Below are 16,663 nucleotides of genomic sequence, written 5' to 3'. Positions count from 1 at the left end.
TATTTTCTAAAATCAGTTGACCAGTGTTCTTGATAGAGATAAGAAACGTCATAACAATGAAATGAGTATCACAAGCCTTATAAGGTATGAGCAGTACACTTACATATACACTCTGCATTGGTCAAATTGGTTGAAGATAAATCTTATGATGTTCGAGAAAAGCTGATTACTTCGCGTAATTTCCATGCCTCATGTGAACAATATATCTAATGCCATTTATGAAAATCGTCTCTAAATCTTCATTAGGTTATCGCTGCACCATTTTTCACCTCTTTGATATAACTGTTAATGACGATTATTACTGACAGCTACACTCCCTATGTTTAGTGAAATCACTTATAGTTAATGCCGACCGAGTCATATAGTTAACAAATCACCAGTAGTTTAGGGTTTTATGATTATACTAATTGTTTTGACAGCTCTTTTCAAATACATCCAAAGATTAGCTAATGGACATTCATTAATTTTAACAATTAAAAAGCAACAAATAAACAAAATATAAAAATATGAAGAAACACAAGAGGCAGAGCGCTTAGTTCAAAATTTACTGACTTGAGCGTCTCAGATAATCGGTCAAGCCAAAGTCAAAATACAAATAAAATCGTGCCAAAGAAGCTCATCACGCAGTCCAAGCCATCGATATTGGTTAGTCGCAAGCTTGGCTTTTGGCCAGCCAACGACTTGTGCCGCTTTAATGTGAAACAATAATATTTAAACAATTTCTTTATATTTTTTATATTTCTAATTTCCATTTCATTACTGCTAATTTCAGCTGCAAGCCATTAAATGTGCTCAGAGTTTCTAATATTGCAGCGCGGGTAATTGTTGTCAGCGAGCGCGGCTCCGAGTGAAATTATTCGTGCTAAGCTGCACGGGTAAGTAAGAAATCTTGTTTTATGGTTTTAACGACAGCGGCTACGTCATATTTTGTCCGCTGCGAAACGCTTAAGAAGATACTTCCTCAGCTGAGTAAAACTGAAACTGAAGAAACTCTGTTAATGTTTCGCAAAGCACTTTCCTTTTTACTTACGACTTCCACAGATCTTTTTTTTTAAATACAATTTGACAAATAAATTAAAATATATTTAAATAAAAACAAACAAAAAAAAACTATTTTGAATTATAATATAATATTTCACTGATTTGAGCTATATATAATAATACAGATGTAGTATAATGAAAAAATTTCACTCAAATATTTATTTGAATCTTCTACTTCTTCTAAACGAACAGCTCCTTTTATGGGGCACAGGGTTGTTATTCTTTTGTATGCTTAGAAAAGGCATTAAGTGCAAGTACAGCTAGCTTTCAATGGTTTTAAGTTTGAAAGAAAACAAATACTTATTTCCAAAAGAAAATATTTATCTTCTTAATCTCTTACTGTACTTAGCTTCATGGCAATTTACTTGTATCTCAACAAATAGGTGAGGCCAACTTCGGTGAACTTCTGACTTTCTTGCACTTAACAGAGATTGCAAATGTGTTTGTAAATACCTAGTCCATTCTAAGTATGTTTACGACCTCAAACTTTAGTTACGCTTACATTTAGCAAAACTCTTCTCTTCAAATAATTTTAAAAAATATGAAAGAATACTTCTTATAAAAGCGTATAATATTTTTAGATTGATAATCTGTAGACAGACATCTAAAGAAAGACTCGTCAAAAGTTTGTCCGGAATATGACTTCAAAATGAGACTTTACGCATTGTCATAATTGAAGAAGAAAGTAAAGTAAGAAAGGGAAGATACGTTGAACTGCGTAATATAAAATGCAGTTAAGGTGCTGGATGAGACCAATTCCAGGATACACAATATGTTACAATATGCAATACATATTTTCTTAACGAACCAACCATCTAAATTAAAATAATTAAACTTAATTTTTTTTTCTAAAATAAAATGAAACTTTTTTTATTGTCACAAAAAAAATTATTCATTGGTAATTAAACTGTAATAATAAAATTTAGGCCACGTTAATTAGATACTTTGCTTAAAGTCCATTTCAGTGAAGTATCTTCATCAATTTCTGTATACAATAAAAGATAGATAGATAAATTTTGAAAGGACTGGGAACTATGTCACTACATCCTTTAAGGATTATTGTGACAAGCCAACTTTAGTTCCATATACACGTAGCAGTTAAAAATGTCATTATGTTCCTTGGGTAGATGTTGCCTATTTCCGTTATAAGTGGATAGGTAGTTAAAAAGTACCGAAGTCTGTATCTGGTAAGACAATCACAGTGACATAGAATGTGTTGTGCTGTTCTGTGTTCCTCTTCTTTGTGACAAAGTCTGCAGCTATCGTCTCATTATAAGAAGAACGTCATTTTGATAGTATTGTAAGTCGATTGTTTTATTTGATGCACTCTTAATAATATTTGTTTAATATTTTAAACTACAGTTTTTAATTATATTGGATTGAACACGATAAAATTTTAAAAAAAGATGACAAGTGTAGCAGAAAGAAAAAGTGGGAAAAAATTTATGAACAACATAATGAACATTACGAAATTTAGAGAATTTTCTAGCAAACAATAGAGCTAATACGTACGTAAAACGTAGAAGCAACTGACGTAGGGTAGTAATAGTTCAATTTACCATATGAATAAAAAAAGTTAAGTTTCTCAGCATTACGTTCCTAGATTAGGTTCTATACATAAGAAAGAACAAATCATGCAACAAATAATGCCTCTACGAATAGAATAGTTTTGAAATTTAACAATTAAAAATAAAAATATAATTAATTATTAATTCAATTATTCTACAGCTGGTTTATGATTTCGTTCTAATATATAAACACAGCAAATAAAATTGTTAATAAAAACTTTCATAGCAAAAGTAACAAAACTCCAGAAAAATATGCGAACAAAAAAGCCAAGTACGGCTTTGGATCAGTTCGTTAAGGTGCGCTGATTCTGAGCTTCACATTTGGAAAGACCCGAGTTCGAATCCTGGTACTTGCAGTCTCAAAAATAATTATTTACGAATAATTAAATACAAGAATTATTTCCAAGACCACTGATGAAGGGTATTTGGCAATACTCGAAACAGCTGTATGGTCAGCCAAAAATTCAATTAATTAAAATAATTTAAAAAAATAAATTTTTGTTGTTGTTTCACTTCTGTTCGAAAACCTCTTTAAAAAAAGTTAATAAAATTGTATTTTGATTTAATAAAAAAAAAAAATGGATTATGAATCTTAAACCTAATTATTCGAAATGGGATATCATAATTACAGGATCTTGTGGTAATGGAACTCTAATTTAAATGATCACTAAAATACAATGAAACTACGGGTATTTACTGACTGGTAATATCACGAATAATTTTATGTCTTCAAAAAATAACAGTGAATACCACTTGAGCTGGTAATATGATAGGTCCATCGTGTTATTCTTACTATTGTTAAACCTCAGAAATTTAAGAAGCTGTTAAGACAACATAAGAGAAGAGATACATTTAGCATTTATGCTATATTGAAGCTATATAAATTAGTACTATCTGAGAGAATAATCTTAAAATAAGCAGCTTGAATGAATTTCATTTATTTCGTTAACCAATTAACTAAATTAACAATTAACTATATTATCTAAAATTATATTGCGCATAAAAATGACAGAGAATATAGAATTTTGTAATACCAGTGAGGAATTTACCTAGCATTCTAAACAATTCTCCAGTAAATTATATACGTAGTTTCAATAACAAATTTCATACATTTGTTTTCGGGTCTATTTAGCTCAGTCCTGTTAATTCCTCAAAGTATAAGAATTTAACTTTTTGCTGAAAGAGTATCAAACAATGTTATAATAAATATTTAAACATTTCTTTTATGCCAAATTATTTCTTTCTTTTATGTCATTACCAAAATCGTAATGACAGCATAAAATTGACAATTGTGATTTGACTGTGTGCATAACTTGGCCCTAAGCAACTAAGCATTTATCAATGAAAGTTACTCGTTCTTAAATATAATATTCTTGTAATAATATCCTTGTAAATAAAAGCTTCTTCTTAGTTGTTGAAATGTGAAATGTATGCACAACTTCAATTATATTTATTTTAGTGAAATTTTAATAATAATTTTTTAAATTTACAGAACGGGAACAATAAAAACAATTATAGTAAAAAACAGGTTCTATTAGAAAAATTAGTGAAATGTGAATGATTTCATAATAAGTTAATAGAAACAGTTTTACGACATACTCAAAACGTGAAGACTTAACCGCCAGTCAGTCCCAAAGGCTTTGTAATATCGCAGTGGCGCAGTGGCGTAGTGGCAAATTTAACAGTTCTCTGTTAAATTCAGTCTGTGTGAATCACAGAGGTTTCATGTGTAACATGCGGACTCGTTGCGGAATAAATTATATTAGGCACACTTATCCAAATTGCTCTGCATTACGAGTACAATGGGAATTATAATGAAATAGAATATAAAACAAAATAATATAAATAGAAGAATAGAATTAGTGAGCAAGAAAATTCATAACATTAACACAAATTAGCTGAAAATTATTGCACGCACATGTCTTGTTGCCTCATTAAGAGATTTCGATTTGCAACACTTGAACGGCTTGAACGGCTTGAAGGCTTATTTTGCAGAGGAGCAAAATAACAACACAGAATTTTGCATACTCGGAAGAATTTTAAATTAAACACAATTATGCATGCAAATACGATTTCTGCTCCAATTTAATCAAAAACGAAAAAGAAGAAATCGCTGTTATGTACTTGGATTTGCCAATGCCACTTGGCCACATAGAGGCGAGTTCTAATGGCACATAAAAGAAGAAGTGTTGAAGAAATGCCAGTATGTAAACGTGTCGGCATGTTTAAAAAACTAATTAACACATTTTTGGTTGTCTGAAATATTTCTTAATTTGTAGGTCAAAAAATTTCGTATAAACAAAAAACTTAAGAAAAATAAAAACAAAAAAAAAACCAAGACGGGAAGACGGAAAGATGGAAAGAAACGTTTTGGCTTGCGTTTTGGAAGCTGCGCATCTGTCATTAAAATGAAAACATTTTCCTCACATAAACGCTATAAAAATGCTTTAATAAAAGAAATTGTTGTAATTTAAGTCGAAAACAAACCACAAACAAAAAAAACAAAGCAAATAAACGCAAAGAAAGCAACCAAAGCTAAAACAAAAGACTCAAGGCACAAACTTGGTCAATATCACAAACGCTGCAATAAGGAAAATCACAAATATTTTCGAGCACAAAACATGCTTTGCATATTGAACAAAAAATATTACAAATATATATATAATTATAGACCTTTTTTTATTGGAATTGTATTAACATATATTGGCTTTTACTTCACTGCTGCACTGGTAACATAGAGGCACTGCTATGCAGCCTACTGACCCTAATTACAAGAAGTTGCACTTACCTCGAAATTGTAACAATTTTTTCTTCTGCAAACGCCACCAATGCAACGCTACGCTGTTAACAGACACGTGTAGGCACTGTAAAAGTACTTCCCTACTATGAGTATATTTTTCGAAAAGAATTCGCAAGAATTCGCAAGAATTCCCAATATTTATGTAATTTGTATATATTTTGTATTTTGTTAATTAATTAAGCATGTTTAGTTTGGCATAATTAACACAAATTCTATTCAGCACTTCCATTGACATACTATAATATTTTAAGCATAAAATTGGTTATATTTTCTGCACGGATCACTGCCTAGTCAGTTCCAATTATTAGTGACGTTATACGTTGCCTCTTGCCTTGCAGCTATCACCGCAACTAATAACCGTCGAATAGCAGGTAACTACCGTTCGCTTATATCTATGCAAATTTAATTAATTTCTTTATTTATGACTTTCTGTTTTTGTTTTTGTTTTTAAGATTTTCTCCTATGCAGAAAATTTTTATAAGAATTAAATTCTTTTTTCTTTTCAGTTTTCCTTATATATATTTTTTATCGGGCGCACGATTTACTGGGTAAACGCGTCGCAGACAACCGTTCCGTCTGCTTGTCTCGCACTGAATGAAACTTAATAATCTTGTAAAAGAAATTTTTACACCAAAAAGAAAGCACAACTTAAAATTTCTTTTACTTTCTGGTTTTATTTTGCAGTATTTACCACTCTTCAGCTCTACAGCTCTTCAGTTCTCAACGTGCCCGTGTGAGCTTTGCTATTGAGTAGCTGGCGCAACGCATCCGCTGTGGCAAACGCTGTTAACATTGTCAAATGTTAATGCCAAGGTAAGCGAGAAAATTGAAAACCAGCAACTTTACAAGAAAATTCAGCAAAATATACTTCATTTTTCTTTTCAGTCTTAGTGGTAATTATTTTCTTAACATTTACACAATTGTTGCAAGTTATTCCAAAAACATAGAAATATAAAGACATGTAATTTGCCTCTGTTAAAAAAATCATGAATTCTGAAAAGGTACACGCAATGGGAAAAACATGTCTGTTCAAACATATAAACAATCGAACTTTTTATTTTATGTATGATCAATGCTATTTTGTTAGTGAAGTCAGCAATCAAACCAATAGCGAATATGTTGTATTTTGCTTGGACAAAATCATATAGAAAAAACTCTAATATCAGAGCAAATGCACACATAGCTTCTAGCTCATGCGTATGTAAGTTTCTTGGTAAATTTTTTCTACTCTTCTTTTTATTGCACACTTACTAAATATATATGTGCATGGGTAGGTGAGACAATATTTTTGAATGTGATGCTTGGATTTTGTTTGTGTGCTTTTTTTTTTCTTAAAATATATGACTGGCTTCGTGTGCATGAAATGCACAAGTCTTCCAAATTATTTAAAATTTGATTTTTGCTGAAATTTTATACTAGCTTCATACTAAAATATGATGTTTGCCTATGACTTGATGGAAAACACCGGAGTAGCGCAACCACAGTTGTTATTAGTGTAAATGCTCTTAATATGTTTGGCTATCAAGACTCGGCTATGCCATACAGTAATATTCATAAAAACCATATTATACAATAATTGATTATTTTTTATATATTAAGTTTTTATTATTATATTTTTATATCAAATATAATAGAATTATTAACTAAATTTAATTACTTAAATTATATAGAATACAATTATAAACCTTAGATAACTAATTATACAAAATTAACTAGAACTATTAACTATTAATTACATATTACTTATAACTATTTAAAATAAAATTATTTATATAAGGGTGAATAATATTATTTATTGTTAATTTTTCTAATCATTCATAAATATTATTAGACTAATATTTTTACATAAATATAAATTTTTACAATTTTTTTAATTTATTTTTAATTTTTGCATTATCTTGGCTAATTTTTAGTACCCACTTTGAGTTCTTATATAATAAAACTTTTCCAATACAATTATCACTGAAATGTCTGCTGCAAAGCAAATCCTTTTTAGAAGGAACAAAACTATTTGAAAAGTTTAAATTTTGAATCCATTTTGATAATAAGGTTTTGTCATTTGGAAATTTAAAAAATTTGATAACACTTATGTCATTAAAACGACAATTCAAAATACACTTTTTATAAACAATAGCCATAATTTTTTAACAATTAGTAAACGCAAAGAAATATATATAGGTATTGACTTGCACGCAATTAAATTTTGATTGAAATGTGATATGCAAACTATACGTGAAAATTTGTTACATATATGGAATATAAGGAATATCATGTAAATGGCATTAAAAAAATTATAATAAATAGCATAAAAGAAGAAATGAAAAAAAATGTACAAAGCGAAAATTGGTTTGAGGAGCCGATGTGCGGGAGCCATCGCGAAATTTTGTTGGACTTCTTAATAAAAGTTTTATTATATAAGAACTCTAAGTGGGTACTAAAAATTAGCCAAGATAATGCAAAATTTAAAAATAAATTAAAAAAATTGTAAAAATTTATATTTATGTAAAAATATTAGTCTAATAATATTTATGAATGATTAGAAAAATTAACAATAAATAATATTATTCACCCTTATATAAATAATTTTATTTTAAATAGTTATAAGGAATATGTAATTAAATTTAGTTAATAGTTCTAGTTAATTTAAGTTAATGTATAATTAGTTATCTAAGGTTTATAATTGTATTCTATATAATTTAAGTAATTAAATTTAGTTAATAATTCTATTGTATTTGATATAAGAATATAATAATAAAAACTTAATATATAAGACATAATCAATTATTGTATAATATGGTGTTTATGAATATTCTTCATGAAACTATTGTTACTGTATGGCATAGCTGAGTCTTGATAGCCAAACATATTAAGAGCATTTACACTAATAACAACTGTGGTTGCGCTACTCCGGTGTTTTCCATCATGTCATAGGCAAACATCATATTTTAGTATGAAGCTAGTATAAAATTTCAGCAAAAATCAAATTTTAAATAATTTGGAAGACTTGTGCATTTCATGCACACGAAGCCAGTCATATATTTTAAGAAAAAAAAAAGCACACAAACAAAATCCAAACATCACATTCAAAAATATTGTCTCACCTACCCATGCACATATATATTTAGTAAGTGTGCAATAAAAAGAAGAGTAGAAAAAATTTACCAAGAAACTTACATACGCATGAGCTAGAAGCTATGTGTGCATTTGCTCTGATATTAGAGTTTTTTCTATATGATTTTGTCCAAGCAAAATACAACATATTCGCTATTGGTTTGATTGCTGACTTCACTAACAAAATAGCATTGATCATACATAAAATAAAAAGTTCGATTGTTTATATGTTTGAACAGACATGTTTTTCCCATTGCGTGTACCTTTTCAGAATTCATGATTTTTTTAACAGAGGCAAATTACATGTCTTTATATTTCTATGTTTTTGGTTATTCTGAGCTAACACTGCTGTTTATTAACAGACTGCAGAAGCATAACAGCTTCATGACGTCTGTTCTTAGCAGTTTTAAATTATCTGTTGTTAACAGTGCTTTATGAAACAGCGAAAGAGAATCACTCTGGCAGTGAGGCAAATAAACTGAATTGAATGTTTTATTTTAATTTATTTAAAAATTTTTATTAAATAATAAATATTTATATAAAAATATAAATTAAATTAAATAATTTTATTAATAAAAGTTATTTATTCATTCCAATTAGATCGTTAATCTTCACTTCACAAAATACCACTATTAATTTATTTATTCACTATTAATTTGTTGTTGAATAATCAAATGGTTTAATGTGATGTTTTAATAATATTTTTTTTTTGACCAATACTACACGTCACATTGTCTTCTCGTTATATCCTAATGTGCCATTATTTGTGCTCAATTGTGGTTTAAAACTGAAAGTTGTCACTCTAACTTAGGCTTCCCATCCAAATCTTTCTATATTTGTGCTGTTTAAGAATTATTACCTATAATATCCCTTTAATATCTAATGTTCCTTGCAATTTATTTAATTAATTATTCAACTTTGAATTTCCTGCATAGAAAGATTTCAAAGTACGGTTCAACTAATAGATTTCAAAGCGTTTTCTTTAGTTTCTTGTGGTACTTAAAATAGACAATTTATTTAGTTCAACATAAAGTAAAAGTTCTTTAAAAGCAGACAGACCGAATATGGAACTTTTAGTTTCTTTCCAACAATTTTACAAAATCATAAATTCAACAAATTGTAAGCATAAACGCAGTTCATAACCTGCAAGTGATCAGAATACTTAATTAGATTTCGACTAATATTTATTACATTCGGTTTTTCAAAACTTTTCAATATAATTTATTTAAATATATCTAACTGAACTGTGTTTGGTATAAGTTAAATTGCAATATTCAGGTTATTCAAATTCAAAGGTCCAGATCGAGACCATCAAGAATTAAAACTCAGTTGAGGCAGTATGCTAATCTTCACGCGGTAAAGATTGAGACCGTTCACTAACGTTATTCTCGTAAAGACGAAACGAATAATTGTAAGTGAAGTGGCATAGGACGCCTTCTTGTTCTGAAGGTGAGAAATTATTTCTACAAATAAATGGTGAGAAACTGTTATTAATAGTTTATAGCATTGGAATCCGGTAGTCTGGACAAAGCCATTTTATTATTATTCCATGAAAGTGTAAAGAACAAAGGACTGGGAGAGATTTCAAGAACTTTCGGGTCTACCTAACGAAGCCACTCTTTGAGTCTCAAAAGGGATCACACAAGCAGATTCATCAATATCCTTAGTGTTGTTATTTACAAGGTTGAAGGCCTGATTCCATAAGAAATTTTTATTCTTATTTTCATGCTATAGCAAGCGTAAGTTAGTATTGAAGGTCTTGTGCATCTCAATAATGTTGTTTCAATGTCTACGACTTAAAAACAAAAAAATAAAATAAATTTTACTAACATGTTGAATTGAAGCTTGAAACCCACATCAGTAAGAAATCAAAAGACCTACAAACCATTTTTGGAAGCGGCTCGCCTGCTTCACAGTTTGGGAGTTCGCCACTATTTTTTGACTGTTCAAATTGTTGTATATAATTAAGAGCAAAAGAGATGTGAGGCAATATATATTTATAAAAAATATTAAATAATAAATTAACTGCGAGTTGCTCGTTAAAAAAAATACACAACTTAATTGATTGGGTTTTCGCAAACGTACGGTTTGGGCGTCTACAGCTTTCACTATTCTTTCATGGCAAATGAGCAACAAAAATAAAAAAATAAATACTTTTTGTCAACAACAAAAGTTTAAGCTTGAAACGAAAAATAAATAAAATTATTCTTCTTAAAATACGCAATTGGCGTTTACAATTAATGACAATAAAAATCTATTAAACCTAAAATACTAAAAGTGCTAACAAAAAAATAAGTTTTCATCATTTTGTGGTATAAAGTTTTTATGTAATAATTTAATTATATACAGGGTGGTGTTTTGGCAGGAGGCATGAAAACCATTAAGTAAACAAATGTTTGACTTTGAAGTATAAAATTTTTAATTAATATACTATTGTAATTAATATATCATTTGAATTTAATTTCTACTTAAACTATTTTCTTCTGCATGAAAATATGCCAAAGGACCTATTTGTTTCCATAGTTATAGCTCGATGAAGTGAAATTCGTTTGCCAAAAATCTGTTCTAATTTATTTTTGTTGGGTACAATCATTGTGCTTGATTAAAGGGATTATCTGGTGATTTGTTCCACTCCTTCATCAGTATTTGCTTCCACTGAGATAGGCGTAGCGTGGGATTTTCAGACTTAATGCGTGGCAGGTTAGCAGATTCGAATACTTTATAAGCGGCACGCATCTGTTTTTCAGGATGTTTGTTGACTTCATCTTTGACACTGGAAGAAGGAAAGAGATGTTAAATATATAAATAATTAATAATAATTGTGAAGGCATTGCTTAGTCGGCGAGAATAAAATCTTGTTGTTGCTATTTGTGGTGCACTTCGTTGCTTGTTGGGCAATTGAAGGCAGTAGTGAGCATTACTTGGTCAGTAGCTTAAACGGGTAACTTCAGGAAGTAGACTATTCGCTCCTGATTTACTGTTAATAAAATGTTATGAATGCAATTTGTAAAAGCGCGTAACAACTAAAGAGCACACAGGGGTTTCCATGTTGATGGAGAACAAGGTGTTGGCACAAGGTGTTGTGACCATTCAAAATACTGCTCCAAACCATAGTTGGCAGCATTTTCAAATTTATATGCATCACTGACTAAGCAAAACCGTTTTTACACAATTTTCGGTTTTTGTCGTTAATTGACTTGGCTTACCTTAAAACAGCCAATGCCTCTTCGACATTTGTTGCCACCTCAACATCGGCCATAGCACGATTTAGATTCTCTTCAATTATTGGCGCGGGCATAACAATACGTCCAGCGGGTTGTTTCGCTGCATTGATCGCATCAAGGGCACGTTGCTTTTTCTCTAGCTCCTCTGCCAATTGCTGGCGACTGATTTTTGCAAGTGGTTGTTTACCTTGTGTTTTAATTGATGACATTTCTTCATCTAGCAGTGCTTTACTTTCGGCCTTACGACGGAGTTGCTCAGCTTTCTTACGTTCTTCGTCTTCACGACGTTGTTGCTTCTTTGCTAGGTTTTTGTCGTCATCCTGCCACAATTTGTCCTCAGCGTCTTTTTTTGCCTTCTCCTGAGTGGCTTTCTTTGTTGCTTCCTTGCGTTCACGAGCCTCGACAGCTTTAGAGTTCATGCCCGTTTTCTTCGGCATTTTGACTGTTTTGTAGAAATTGCACTCAAAAACTATTTTTATTACCAATTTTTAATTTATTTTACAGGAAAGTAATCGCAAACATTTTGACGTCTGTGCACAGCATTGCCTTCTCAGCGCACACAATTTAGTACAACATAAACACAGCTGCTATGTTTCTATGTTTGTTTAGTAAAGACACGAACCCATGCAACAGCTGCTTTGCGTTTGACATTTCAGTCAATGTTAATGTTCAACTTTTTCATTGTTAAATGCGTTGTTTGTAAATAATTTTTAATAAATCGATTTTGCAGAAATAGTGTAAGAAAATGGATATACTTAAAGCAGAAATTGCACGTAAACGCAAGTTACTTGAAGAAAAACAATTAATTGATGATAAAAAGAAGTTTTTTCAACGCCGTGACCTAATAGCAAAAGATCAGGAAGAAATTTTGCAAAAAGTTGGCTACAAAACGCAGGAGAGCACGGAAGCAGAGGACCATTCGGAGGAAGGTGGCTATCATTACGTTTCGGATGGACAAAATATATTAGCGCGAACTGAAGTTGTAAGGCGTTTGCGTGATCGTTCTGAGCCCATATTACTCTTTGGCGAAACAGAAATTGACTCCTTCAATAGACTGCGTCAGTGTGAGATAACTCAACCTGAAAGTAACCGTGGTTTCCGTAACGATTTTCAAGAAGCTATGGAACAAGTTGATCAAGCATATTTGCAAGAAATGTTTGCCAATACACCTACAGCAAAAGAAGAAAAGCAATCTGATGTAACAGAATTAGACGAATCTGTCACTTGGGAGACCATACAAACAATGGCGCAAAAAATGGGACGTGGTAGTAAGGATTATGATATGGATGTTATAATCACTTTGTTAATATTTCTGCTCAAGCTGTGGAACGATCAAATCGCCTCCTATTCAAAACAAGAAAAAATGTCCACAAAAGTTAAAATGGCGCGTGTTATTTACACACAAACTAAGGAGTACGTGAAGCCACTGTTCCGTAAATTGAAACATCACACATTGCCCGAAGATATTTTAGACAGTTTGCGTGATATATGCAAGCATCTACTCAATCGCAATTATATTTCTGCTAGTGATGCGTACTTGGAGATGGCCATTGGGAATGCTCCTTGGCCCATTGGTGTTACTATGGTTGGCATTCACGCCCGTACAGGACGCGAAAAAATTTTCTCAAAAAATGTGGCGCACGTAATGAATGATGAAACGCAGCGAAAGTACATACAAGGCTTGAAACGTTTGATGACAAAGTGCCAAGAATATTTTCCCACAGATCCCTCCAAGTGTGTGGAGTACGTTAGCCGAAAAGATCGCGAATAAAATTTTTAATTTTTAAGCTTATTTTGTATTTTAATTGTTTAAATGTTTAGGTTAATTTTAATAAACTTATCGTATTACAAAGAATAAGTTTTGAGACCTTAATTCCAATATTCACTTTCGTCTTGTGCATTTATTTTTTGCCAAGTTCTTCACAACGCTTCGAAGATTGCTCCACTGCATTCATAAGTGTTGCTCTAAATGAAAAGAAAATACAAAATAATTGAAGAAAATGTTGGAGCAGTGTTGTACCTTAAATTGCCCTTTTCGAGTTCATGTATACCAACAATGGTTGCCCCACCAGGAGAACATACCTGTAAGAATATACAATATTATAAACATATAAGAAATATAGGTCACTTCAGGTATAACTCACTTCATCTCTGAGCACTGCAGGATGTTTGCCAGTAAGCAAAACGGTTTTAGCTGCGCCTAGTAGGGTTTGCGCAGCAAAAATTGAAGCCATTTGTCTAGGTACGCCCTGTTTAACAGCACCATCTGCTAGCGCTTCTATAACTGTATAAACATAAGCAGGACCACAGCCTGCTAGTCCAGAAACTGCATTAATCATAGATTCTGGCACTTGTTGAGCAATACCCAAAGAGTTGAGCATTAGGTGTATTTTTTCCAAATCTTGTTGCTTAACGTATGAGCCAGCAGCGTACACTGTACATCCCTCACCCACTTGCATTGAAGTATTTGGCATGGTGCGTATCATCTTCAGACTGTTAATAAATGAAAAGCTCTACAAATAAATTGTGGAAATAACATAAAGGAAGTTAAAATAGTAGTGCGGTCATCTATACCTCTTCCAGTGTCTGTAAGTTGACACCCGCTAAAACCGAGACAAACAACTTATCCTTATCCTTCGATGTTGATGTATATTCACTACGTAGATGTTCCGCACAAGGCGTTAAAATGTGTGGCTTCACGCAAATAAATATAATGTCTGCCTTGTCCACTACTTCATAGTTGCGCTCGGTGATTGCAACACCTAAATCACGCCAACGTATCATATTTTCTAGATTAGGTCCAGACACTAACACCTGTCCTACTTTTACTATGCCACGTTGTATAAGACCGGCTCCTATGGCAAAGGCCATATTGCCACCACCAATGAAACCAATTTTTTCATCCAATTTTGCCATTTTGCTGTAAACGCTTGACGCTTTTTTGTAAGAGTTTTTAGTGTCAAAAAATAATAAATTTTTTTTTTTGAATATTGGCACAAAAACACTTTTTTCGTTTTGTGTTTGAGCACACGTTTTTGCTGTTTTTGTTTATTTGCTTAGGAATAATTTATAGGCAATCTGCCTACTGATTACTTTTATGACTTTTGCTAATTCATTCGTAAGCACAACACAGCTGTTGGGCTTTGCTTTTGTTTTTGTTTTTTTATTGCTGCAGATTTGGAGTCGGCGCTGCGGCAAGCTTTTGACGGCGTTCATCTTGGGTGGCAGATGTTAAGAGAGTGTAGTTCGGTTATCGTTGTTTAAATCGTGTTAATTATTAGAGTTATTCTACATGTGTTTACATTTTTAATTTATTTGATCTCATACCATTTTTGTGTATGGATTTTAAATAGATTTTGTATAATAAATGGTCCATATTACTGCTGCACATAAATCGAATTAATTGCATTAAATCGTATTGATTAATATGTTTACACTATTACAGCGTTTACATTATGTGATTGAAAGTAGATTAAAGCAAAAATCGAGATAAAAGTACTAACCTCGTTGTTTAATCTCAGATTTCCCATACAATATTTAATCACCTTAGAAATGGTGATTATTTTTCTGTGCAATTCTGTAAATGCCTTAATATAACAGATTTTTTACGATCTTACAAGAATTTAAAAAGGAATGTCATAATCTATTCAAAACAAATAATGAAAGTTTGAAAATGCCGTAGTGTGTAAATTTTTAATAAGTTTGTTTAATATCAGTTTTGTATAGAATTATAACTTAAATTTGTTAAATTATTGTTGTAAAACTATTTATTGAATTTTTATTAAAATTTTTTTATACAAAATTGTAATTAAATGTTTTATTTACAAAAATGAATCAAACACGAAACAAAACACCACAAGAGAAACGTCAATATTAATCTCCAATATGTAATGTAAACGGTGAAGATTAAAAATGCAGATTAACTTAATCTCGTTCTCTTATTCTCACAATGTAAACGTAGTATAACGCAGGTTTAGCATTACAATTAATGTGTGAATGGATTGTAAATAAACACTTATTCACAATAATTGTGAAGTTGACTGCTTATAGCAACCATAAGCTCTCTTACAATATTAGTATTAAATTGAGTACAATATAAAACTTTGATTACTTTGAACAGGACTATCTGAGAAGAGTACAATTCTATAAAACTGCCTCAACACTTTTTCTGAATGACTACATGAACGATTCGTTTTGATACTGCCTGAAGCACTATTATAATTATTAATATTCTGTTCCTTGCAATAATTACAGATTTAGTTTAATTTGTTTCAAAGTTCAAAGCACATTTCCTCTTTTTTTGTGAAAATACAAAAATTTTACGATACTCTTGTCTGTAAAACATGCCGTAGTCGCTATATATATTCAACAATACTGTTTTGCATTTCAATACTATGTTTACCTCTTTCTATAGTATAGAAAGTATAGTATGTTTACGTCAATACTTTATAGTTAACGTCTTTAGTATATTTTTATGAGAATTTGGGTTGCATTTGTATGAAAAATTGTTGGCATATATTGCTATATATTTATCGAGTTAAGTAGTCAAAACATATTGTATAAGATACTAACATAAAATATATTCCAATCGATATGACAAAGTCGTTTCCTTGTATTTTATCAACTAATGTGAAAAATCGTGTCTGCTTTGCATCGTTTCGCACTGATTGTGTTTTCAATACTATATATACAAAGTATTTAAAATCTATTATAAATACCATTCTTTTATTAGTCCCTAATAATCAATACAAAAAAAACAAATATGTTGTATAAAATTGTATAAATTAAATTTTTTTATTTAACAGACTCAAAAAAATATTTCATACAATATCTCATTATAAATTTATATTACAATGTAAAATTAATATTTGTTTTCTAATTTTGCTTTCTAATTAATTTACTATAAATAATTGAAGCTA

At 30.8% G+C, this 16,663-nt stretch overlaps 3 protein-coding genes across 3 annotated transcripts; 1 reads left to right on the top strand and 2 right to left on the bottom strand.

The window, feature by feature from the left end:
* Positions 1 to 10,857: 10,857 nt before the first annotated feature.
* On the bottom strand, positions 10,858 to 12,312 carry LOC119678887 (coiled-coil domain-containing protein 124-like). The gene is made up of 2 exons (XM_038090967.1): positions 11,727 to 12,312; positions 10,858 to 11,293 (listed from the first exon to the last, which is right to left on the bottom strand). The coding sequence occupies exons 1-2, from the start codon at positions 12,179 to 12,181 to the stop codon at positions 11,110 to 11,112; spliced, it is 639 nt and encodes a 212-aa protein (XP_037946895.1). The 5' UTR covers positions 12,182 to 12,312; the 3' UTR covers positions 10,858 to 11,109.
* Positions 12,313 to 12,402: 90 nt separating this feature from the next.
* LOC119678884 (pre-mRNA-splicing factor 18-like) lies at positions 12,403 to 13,536 on the top strand. Its single transcript, XM_038090965.1, has one exon. The coding sequence runs from the start codon at positions 12,490 to 12,492 to the stop codon at positions 13,513 to 13,515; it is 1,026 nt and encodes a 341-aa protein (XP_037946893.1). The 5' UTR covers positions 12,403 to 12,489; the 3' UTR covers positions 13,516 to 13,536.
* Position 13,537: 1 nt separating this feature from the next.
* LOC119678886 (pyrroline-5-carboxylate reductase 3-like) lies at positions 13,538 to 14,664 on the bottom strand (the record flags this gene model as incomplete). The annotated part of the gene is given in 4 exon segments (XM_038090966.1): positions 13,538 to 13,709; positions 13,765 to 13,826; positions 13,889 to 14,257; positions 14,319 to 14,664. Coding segments are annotated over 4 exon segments (837 nt in total). The 3' UTR covers positions 13,538 to 13,645.
* Positions 14,665 to 16,663: the final 1,999 nt, after the last annotated feature.

The sequence above is a fragment of the Teleopsis dalmanni genome, chromosome 2 (genome assembly GCF_002237135.1).
Source record: "Teleopsis dalmanni isolate 2A chromosome 2, ASM223713v2, whole genome shotgun sequence".
Lineage (NCBI taxonomy): Eukaryota > Metazoa > Arthropoda > Insecta > Diptera > Diopsidae > Teleopsis > Teleopsis dalmanni.
This window is presented reverse-complemented; position numbering and strand designations above follow the sequence as displayed.